The 9,423-nt window shown below is 42.1% G+C and overlaps 1 protein-coding gene across 5 annotated transcripts; it reads left to right on the forward strand.

The window, feature by feature from the left end:
• Nucleotides 1-2,634: 2,634 nt before the first annotated feature.
• On the forward strand, nucleotides 2,635-7,573 carry SRSF5 (serine and arginine rich splicing factor 5). Of its 5 annotated transcripts, XM_032405420.1 has the most exons (9): nucleotides 2,643-2,804; nucleotides 3,412-3,600; nucleotides 3,700-3,844; nucleotides 4,131-4,201; nucleotides 4,324-4,422; nucleotides 4,722-4,791; nucleotides 6,024-6,097; nucleotides 6,558-6,668; nucleotides 6,765-7,573. In XM_032405420.1, exons 3-9 carry the CDS (start codon nucleotides 3,719-3,721, stop codon nucleotides 7,030-7,032), a joined length of 819 nt encoding a protein of 272 aa, XP_032261311.1. In that variant the 5' UTR covers nucleotides 2,643-2,804; nucleotides 3,412-3,600; nucleotides 3,700-3,718; the 3' UTR covers nucleotides 7,033-7,573. The 5 variants fall into 5 exon arrangements, with proteins under 5 accessions (XP_032261308.1, XP_032261312.1, XP_032261311.1 ...); XM_032405417.1 differs by lacking the exon at nucleotides 3,412-3,600 and having other exon boundaries at nucleotides 2,635-2,929; XM_032405421.1 differs by lacking the exon at nucleotides 3,412-3,600 and having other exon boundaries at nucleotides 2,635-2,929; nucleotides 6,768-7,573.
• The last annotated feature ends 1,850 nt before the right edge of the window (nucleotides 7,574-9,423 follow it).

Here is a 9,423-nt window from a genome sequence, read left to right on the forward strand (position 1 = left end):
AGTTTAAAATTTAGGAATCAGTTAGCTCAGGCGTTGGCAAATGTTTTCTGTAAAGAGCCAGATAGTCAATATTTTAGGTATTGTGGTCCATACGGTCTCTATCGCAATTATGCAGCCCTGCTTCTGTGGCAGGACAACAGATACAGGCAGTAAGTAAAAGAACAGGAGTGGCTGTGCTCAAAAAAAAATTTATGGATGGATACTGACCTTTGAATTTCATCTAATTTTCATGTGTCACGAAATCTTCTTTTGATCACCTTCCCCCAGCCCCAACCATTAAAAATGTAAAACCATCCTCAGGCCATACAAAAACAAGTGGCAGGCTGGATTAGGCCCACAGGCCATAATTTGCTGATCCCTGTGTTCAGTGAAATCAGGAACGTGACGAATGAAACCTCCCACGGTTATGCTGAAAGACCCCAACAGAGATGGCCAATAAACTGTGTTAACTTTTTAATTTCATTTTATTGTTTATTTTATTTTATTTTAAGGAAAAAGCCATTGGTTTTTTTTTTTTAAGATTTTATTTGTCAGAGAGAGAGAGAGAGAGAGAGACAGCACAAGCAGGGGGAGCGGCAGGCGGAGGGAGAAGTAGGCTCCTCACTGAGCAAGGAGCCTGAGCAGGGAGTCTGCTTGGGATTCTCCCCCACTGCCTCTGCCCACCCCCCCGGATACTCTCTCTCTCGCTCTCAAATAAATAAATAAATCTTTAAAGAAAAAAAAAAAAGAAAATGATGACCCCTGTACCCCCTGTGCCCAACCAATGAGAAAACACACTTTTCTCCAAAGACCTTTGGACTTTCCTTCAAAACAATCCCTCCAACTTCCTCCTTCTCCATAACATGTTCTTCTTGTTGGACTTGCCTATGGTTTTTCTGCAGCTTATATATCTTGAGTTACAATTCTCTACTATTCCTGAATAAACTCATTTTGCTGGTGAAATAATGGTTTTATTTTTAAGATTAATAGGCTTTATAAAAAAAAAAAATTACTCCTGAAGAAAATCACAATGCTGTGTGCTGAAGACTGCCACTTTTTTCATGATGTACACAGCACCGTCAGTCTTGTCTTTCACTCCCAGAAAACCTTCTTTAGATTACTTTCTGTTATTGCCGCAAAAATAACATTTAGTGAGTGAAATCGCAAGTGATTGCTTCTATCATAGTCAATAGAAAGTGTAGAAAATAATTGGAAGACCGTTTTTTAAAAAATTATGCAGAAAGCAAACAAATGTAGCTAAATTAAGTACTGGTTTGGGACAGTTTGTACATTATGAGATGCCAGTGTTTATTAGGCTAGTGGCTAAAGGTGTTTTCCTTTAACAAACGCTTATTTTCTTTTAAATCCACCTTCATTCCCCACACCATAGATGACTAAATTCACAATTTTGCTATATACCTACTGAGGCTCTTCTTAAAATAAACAAATATATAGGGGCGCCTGGGTGGCTCAGTCCATTGAGCATCTGCCTTTGGCTCAGGTCATGATCCCAGAGTCCTGGGATGGAGCCCCGTGACGGGCTCCCTGCTCAGCGAGGGTGAGGTGGTGGTGGTGTCTGCTTCTCCCTCCTCCATGCTGTCTCTCAAAATCTTTTTTAAAAAATTAAAAAATAAACAAATGTATGAATGGACGAGCTCATTCCATACAAATTATCCAAATTCTAACCTAGAGTTTCTAAGGGCTGGAAGGTCAGAGTAAGGGTCTGTAGCTCTGCTGCTTCTTGAACTACCTTATCTCTGTGTAACTCTAGTTGCAAACAGCAACCCTTGATGCTGGGCACCTCTGAAAATTGGGGTGCCTTGGGTTCCACCTAAAAGCGTTAAAGAAAAGTAACATTTTCACAATCATTCTCTTTATGCCTGGATTGCTAAGCCTGACACCCTTGCTGGGAAAACGTGGAGCTAAGGAGGGGGAAGGCTGTTTCACCTTCATTTTGAAACACAGACTTTGTTTTTGATGAATGCTCTACTTTTACGTGTTACATTACAGAAACCTGAACAGGGAGGGTTAACCAAATACTATTTGGCCTTTCAAAGTAGCTTGAAACCTCTTCCAACCAGATCAGCCCTAGTGCAGAAATCTGCATTCTGGCTTCAATTCACGATGGCCTGCTAGCTGCAGTCCCAGTTTGAGTATTTCATCATGCAAGAACCTTCCATGTAAAAAATACTGCAGTTCCTTATCCTTCTTAGTATAAACCGCACGTCCATGGTATGATAGTATGGTTAAAATATTCACTTGTGCATTAAGGAGCGTCCTCCAAAACCATAAACAGCAAGACGCAAGGGGTCATAGATGGCCAAATATTTTTGCAAAGCCTGAGTTTCTTTTACCCAGTACTTTTCAGGGTATCTAAAAAAATACTTCAGATAAAAAAGAAGTGTCATTTGCTCTAGCGTATCTTCACGGGAGAAACAATGACGACCTAGTTGGAGCACATACTCTCAACCGCGGCCCTTCCAGCGTCGGGCCCCTGACGGCCACAACCACGCCAATTCCCGCCCCTCGGCTCCGCCCATCGCGGGTGTAGGTCGCTTGGGCGGTTACGGTAAAGAGGTCCCAGCCCCGCGTAAACTTCCGGCTCTGCGGAAATTTCCGTCCCTGGATCCAGCAGGGAGGTCCCAGGGGCGGTACCGGAAGTGACGCAAGGGCGCGCCCTCCATTTTGTGAAACGCAGGAGCAGCTAAGTGCGTCAGTTGTGGAGAGGCGTAGACGAGTTTAGTCCTGGTCTGCGGGGAGGTAGACGGCTCCGTCGCAGACTACGGACCTCTCTGGTCTCCGCTGCCAAAGATCCTGTCCGGTAGGTGAGTGGCTCACTTTGAGGGAAAGGCTTCTCGGATCGAGGCTTCTTCATGGCCGCTCAGATCGTGAGTGGCCAGGGCTGCTCTCTTTGCGGAGGACGGCGTCCAATGAGCGCAGTATATTCGAGGTGGGCGCTGGGGCACGTCTCCTTTTGGGTATTGTTTGAGGGGAACTGATGGTGGAAGGGCGGTCGTGGTTATGGTCGTTTTTACACGGGCTCGTGTGCCCCTCCCTGCCTCCTTACCTCTTCACTACCCGGACCCCCCCGAGTATTGGGCCGAGACCTTTGCTCGGGGTGTGGTTAGGGCTTTCTGCGGGCGGGTACAGTGACTCCGGAACTGTGGAGTCCCGGGGAGGGGGAGGGAGAAGGGCGTTTGGCACGCGCGGCTCACCCCACTGCTGTCTCCGCCGCCGCCATTTTGTGGCTGCCAGCGTCCGCCCGCCGCCGTCTGGGCAGGCGCGGCGGTGGCGTCGCGAGATCCCGGCTTCCACCCGCTGTGACGCTCCTGGGAGGCGGCGACGTGCGCGCGGCCCGTCGCCATTGGGCTGGCCTTGCGGAGGGCGGGGTCGGCTCCGCCCGCACTTCTCGGCCTTTCCTAACTGCGGCAGATGGGAGGGGGCCAGAAGAGCCGGGGAGAGAGTGCGGCTGCGCAGTTCCAGAGGCGGCAGTGGGCGTTGCGGTTGCTGCGGTCTGGGCCCAGGGAAGGATCGTGTTGGGAGCCGAGTTTTAATTTTGTCTGCAAGGGACCTGGCCTAATAAGAGGCAACTCTTGGCAATCTTGTTTATAACATCACCGGGTAAACATTTTATTTTATGCCGTTTATGTTTTTGATCCCTTGACCAGGCATTCTTCTGACATTCACTGGTATTGTCTTAATTGAATTATTTTGTGACAGGAAATACTAGCCGGACACCATGAGTGGTTGTCGAGTATTCATCGGGAGGCTAAATCCAGCGGCCAGGGAAAAAGACGTGGAAAGATTCTTCAAGGGGTATGGACGAATAAGAGATATTGATCTGAAAAGAGGTTTTGGTTTTGTGGTAAGTACTTACAACTGGTTGTTTAGAGCTACTGTTAAGTCGGTAAAGATTTTGATAAGCAGTGGTTTTGATTTCACTGAGTTGAGGGTATTTTTAAGGGATAAAAGAACCTCACGGTTAGTTGGAGGGAAACCACTCCTCACTTTTCCATTGAGCTTATGTGTATGGCACTGTCATTAAGATACTCATGCTGTCACACGGTTTTAGTGATTTTTAGTATGGCGTAGAATACACTTTAAAGACATGATAAGCACTGGCTTTTTTTTTTTTCATGTTTACATTTTAGGAATTTGAGGATCCCAGGGATGCAGATGATGCTGTATATGAACTCGATGGAAAAGAACTGTGCAGTGAAAGGTGAGAACGTTAGTTTTGTAACTAGTTAGCACTGTAAGATAGACTAGGTCAGCTGGGATATTTCAGAGTAAATGTTGGGCAGCTTGTGTGGATAACAAAGCCTTTTTTTCCCCTTCCTGTAGGGTTACTATTGAACATGCTAGGGCTCGGTCTCGAGGTGGACGAGGTAGAGGACGCTATTCTGACCGTTTTAGTAGTCGCAGACCTCGAAATGATAGACGGTATGTGATGGATCGTGAATGGCTGCTTTGAACAATCATTACTGCAGGAGGAGCTTTTAATGCTTAAGAACCATTAGCAATAAGTGATTTTGGTACTTAATATATAATCATTTCTATTATTTCTGTGTTAGTCCATTGTTGCTGATGAGTGTGTGTAATAAGTCTTATAAAATAATTCAGAAACTCGATGGGAGTCATTTGAATGACTTGTTCTGATTGTTTGAATTTGCCCACAGTCGAACACAGTAGGTACACACTGCTGCATTTCTTCCATTGTGAGTACTCATTTTCTTCCTCAGAAATGCTCCACCTGTAAGAACAGAAAATCGGCTTATAGTTGAGAATTTATCTTCAAGAGTCAGCTGGCAGGTTTGTTGAAATACAGTTTTGAGCTATTTTAATGTGGCTTTTTAAAAATTAATGGGTTAGTTAATGTTTTATTATGTTTTATTAAAAGTAATTTTATCTTTAATTAAATTAATGGAATTAATTGTAATTTTAAAATTTTAATTAAACGTAATTGGGGGATGTTTGAAATTTTAATATTAGTGATCAAATGTTTAATGTTTTGAGGATATTTTTCTTGTTTTTTAAAATCAATTTTAACCAAATATTAAACCCTTTATTTGCCAGCCTATCTGTGTCGTTGGCCTTATGACGAGGAGTGCCTGTGGGTTATCCTAATCGTTGTCTTGGTCACTCTTGGTTGGGCCTGGTTGACTTTGCCAGTCAGCTCCTACAGTGATCAATTGGCCACCTCTAGATCTGTGTTTGCCGGTCTAGACGTAATCGGTGCACTTACTTGAAGTGCCAGGTTGCAGCGATCCCAGAGCGTTGATAACGTGATCTGATCCCTAAGTTGAGAGCTGTCTTCCTGTAACGCTTCCGAATAAGAGGTCCTGGTCGAAAAGAGTTGAAAGATACGAAATTAGGTGGTCGTTGGAATCCTGATCGCAGTAAAGTGGTCCTTGGTAACTGCACAAGAGTAGAACATGTCTGCATCCGCCAGTAGTCTGCTAATAGGGAGGGCTGTGCGATTAAAGGCTTCCATCGATTGGGTAGTGTCCTTCAAGTGGGTGGCGAAGAGCCAGTCGGGCATATGTCATGAAGGTTTCTCCGACCGATTAATGGTTTGCTGCTTGACTAGCCTAGGGAAATAATAATAAAGGTAAAGTAAACTTTTTTAATGACATATGGGGCACAAAATAACTGGTGTCTTGTAAATGTTCTGTTTTTTTTTTTTAATATAAAATTCCTACTTTAGTCTTTACTTTAAAAATATGTACTGTTTCTTTTTGTTTTGTTTTTTTTGTTTTGTTTTGTTTTTTTCCTTTTGTATTGAGCTCAGTATAAACTAATACTACTTTAATGTTAAAATGTGAATTTCCTCTAGCATTTTGCTTAAAAGCAATAATGCTTTTTGCTTATTTCGTGCCCTGGCATAGATAATTTTTGAATTCTGATAGAATACAAGTGTGGTAAATGCCATGTTTGTACTTTATCTAACATCTTCTCTTCCAGTAGTCTTGTTTTTTATACCATGTGGTTGTTTGTGTGTCAAGTTGCCTTTTCTTTGCTTGACACAATTGTCTTGTGTTAAGGATCTCAAAGATTTCATGAGACAAGCTGGGGAAGTAACCTTTGCGGATGCACATCGACCTAAATTAAATGAAGGGTGAGTGTGTATTGAAGGTCATAACAGCCTTTTAAAACCTACTGAAAGTTTTACTGTGAATGTTTCCTGAAAACTTAGAATTTGGATATGTTGGAGTGCAGTGGTTCTCCATTGAGGATGAATTTGTTCTGTAGGGGGGCATTGGACCACATTTTTGGTGGTTGTGATGGGTCGAGGGTGCTCCCAGCATCTTGTGGGTGGGTATAGGCCAGGGATACTGCTAAACATGGCCACCAAGCATAGGAAAAGCCCTCCACTACAAAGAACTGTGTAGCTTAAAATGTCAGTGGTTTGGAGGTCGAGAAACCTTGTAATGCTGTTCTCAAGCTCTAAGATTCTTAATATAGCAGTAGCAAAAGTACCTAGGAAAGGTAATCTAGATACTCTGGATTGCTATACGTAGTTTGAGACCAGACTACAGGATGTATATAACTTTACAAATGGCTTTTTTTCATCGTAGGGTGGTTGAGTTTGCCTCTTATGGTGATTTAAAGAATGCTATTGAAAAACTTTCCGGAAAGGAAATAAATGGGAGAAAAATCAAATTAATCGAAGGCAGCAAAAGGCACAGGTATCTCTCTTAACATTTAAGACAAAGTTTTAGTTGGTGGGTTTGTAGGGCCTGCCACTTACGTTGTATTTTTTTGTTTTTTGTTTTCCTTTCTAGTAGGTCACGAAGCAGGTCTCGTTCCAGGACCAGGAGTTCCTCTAGGTCTCGTAGCCGGTCTCGTTCCCGGAGTCGCAAGTCTTACAGCAGGTCCAGGAGCAGGAGCCGGAGCCGGAGCAAATCCCGTTCTGTTAGTAGGTCTCCTGTGCCTGAGAAGAGCCAGAAACGTGGTTCTTCAAGTAGATCTAAGTCTCCAGCATCTGTGGATCGCCAGAGGTCCAGGTCCCGATCCCGGTCAAGGTCCAGATCAGTTGACAGTGGCAATTAAACTGTAAATAACTTGCCCTGGGGGCCTTTTTTAAAAAAACAAATTCCCAAACCATACTTGCTAAAAATTCTGGTAAGTATGTGCTTTTCTGTGGGGGGTGGGGTTTGGAGGGGGGGTTTGGGTTGGGCTGGATATCTTTGTAGATGTGGACCACCAAGGGGTTGTTGAAAACTAATTGTATTAAATGTCTTTTGATAAGCCTTCCGCTCACATTTTTGTGACTGTCTGAAGTGTATAGTTTGTGTATATTGAGAGAGCTCTTTTATAACTAAAGCAAATTTAATTTTTTTGTACTAGAAAAGATTTGAACATTTTAGTTCTTGGTTATTCAAATATGTTAATTCAGAATTAGTTTAATGCCTCAATTAAACTAATTAATAGCTTTGGACATTTAAAAGAGCTCTAAATTTGCTTGTACATAAAGGCTTGCGTTTTCCTTGTTAGGGTCAAGGGTGTCCTCCCACCCACCCTTTAACAGCTGCCTGACAAAGACACGGTAAAGCAGCTGTTGTTATTGATAATAAAAGATTATAAAACTGCTTTTGTCTGTTTGTCTGAAGGATGTATGCTATTACTTTTTCTTCCCCATCTGTGTTCACGTTTAAAATGCTGTGTAGAGAATCCTGGAGTTTGGTGGTGGATTTTTAAAGGTTTTTTTTGTTTTGTTTTGTGTTTTAATTTAAATCTTATCCTTGCCATTTCTGGGCTAGTCAAAACAAGGGCAGAGAAGTTGCATACTGTCCAAAACAATGACGGTTAAGTTCCCTGTGTGTGATCCTCTCCCATGCTCTTTCCCTTTAATCATTTTAAAGAAATTGGTATCAATCAGGCTATTACAGGTTTCCATAGCCAAGAGAAGAAGTAATTGGGGAAGCAAATTGTAAAAATGTTTTATGCTTATTTTAAAGGTAATATAATTTTGACAGATTACCATATAAAGTTTAAGTCCATGCACAAGAATGTTTTAAGGGGTTTCACATGTTTTTTCTTTCAATGACGAGCTGTGGATATGGCAGTATGTTAAAAGGAAAATCGTTTAATAGAGAAGAAAACTGCTTAAGGTTCTACATCCATCTTTGTTTTGAGCCCTATACCTGTAGATAATGAGCTTTATTGTCTCCTAGTAATCTCAGAGACTTAGATTTTCTTAGTCCTCTATAGGAGTAATAAGTTGGATAAATGTTTGGTTATGGTGAATGGCATGTGGTAGCCAGATAACAATACAAATATCTTCCCTTTATGTCCACTGAATCCTAACAGCTACTTCGTACATAATAACCACTTTACAGGAGGGAATTCAGGGCCAGAGAAGAGTCAAGTAAATGGTGGACTGGTACTGGAATTGAGGAAGTCTAGTTCCCCAGAACCTGAAAAGAGTATTTTCTTTTCGTGGATACTCATCTGCCCTAGCCTTGCAGGGGATTTTGAGGAAAGAAGTACCAGAAGGATTGCTTTTGGCTTCCCAAAGTATGGGGATTGGGTAGTAGGAATCTATTTGGGGGTAGGTGTGAAAAGTTGTTTGTATACATTTGTCATACCCAAAACTATAGAAACTCATGCCACAAAATGGGGAAGCTGATCCTTCTACCATGAATGAGGCGGATTCTAGGGAGGGTTTGAGTGTTGTGCTTATTAATTTACTCGGGTGGAGGCTTAATTAATGTAAAGCAGTGGAACCTAGGTTTTTATTAGGTTGGAAGGCTGGAAATGAGTCAATTGCTACCAAATGGAAAGAGGCAATTTTTTTCCCTTAGGCTTTTATATGTAACTGGGTAGTATGATGGATGTACTTTTTGATGTTTTATCAGTTGACTTTATTCTATTTTTAGTTTTTCACCTTTCTTTACCCCTGAAGTGTCAGTGGCTTACCAATTTACTATTACAAATATTTGTTACAGAGTGAAACATTAAAATAAGGCCCTTTGACTCCCTGCTCGGCAGGGACCTGCTTCTCCCTCTGACCCTCCCCCTTCTCATGTGCTCTCTCTCTCATTCTCTCTGTCTCAAATAAATAAATAAAATCTTTAAAAAAAAAAAAAAAAAAATAAGGCCCTTTGAGCAAATGGCAGAGATGACTGGGAGTTGGCTTGAACCAACAAATTAACCTTAATTCCCAGATCCAGGATCTGAGAAATAGGAGTCTGAGTATAATCCTAAGCAAAGTTTTAGGGCCAGCTTTTGTGTGACATAGTGTAACTTGTTTTCCTTATATATTTCTTTTACCTAGTTCTCTGTTGAAGGATAATTTGGGAGTATACTAGATCTCAGATCTACCCCTACCTTCCTGAGAAAACTAATTCTGTTGGTTCTGCTTAACCAAGTTTCCTGGCCGGTGATGACTGCTAGTTGGTAGAACAATTTGAACAGATTCGTAAATAAGGGTATAATATG

The sequence above is a fragment of the Phoca vitulina genome, unplaced genomic scaffold (assembly GCF_004348235.1).
Source record: "Phoca vitulina isolate PV1807 unplaced genomic scaffold, GSC_HSeal_1.0 scaffold7, whole genome shotgun sequence".
In the NCBI taxonomy this organism is placed as follows: Eukaryota; Metazoa; Chordata; class Mammalia; order Carnivora; family Phocidae; genus Phoca; species Phoca vitulina.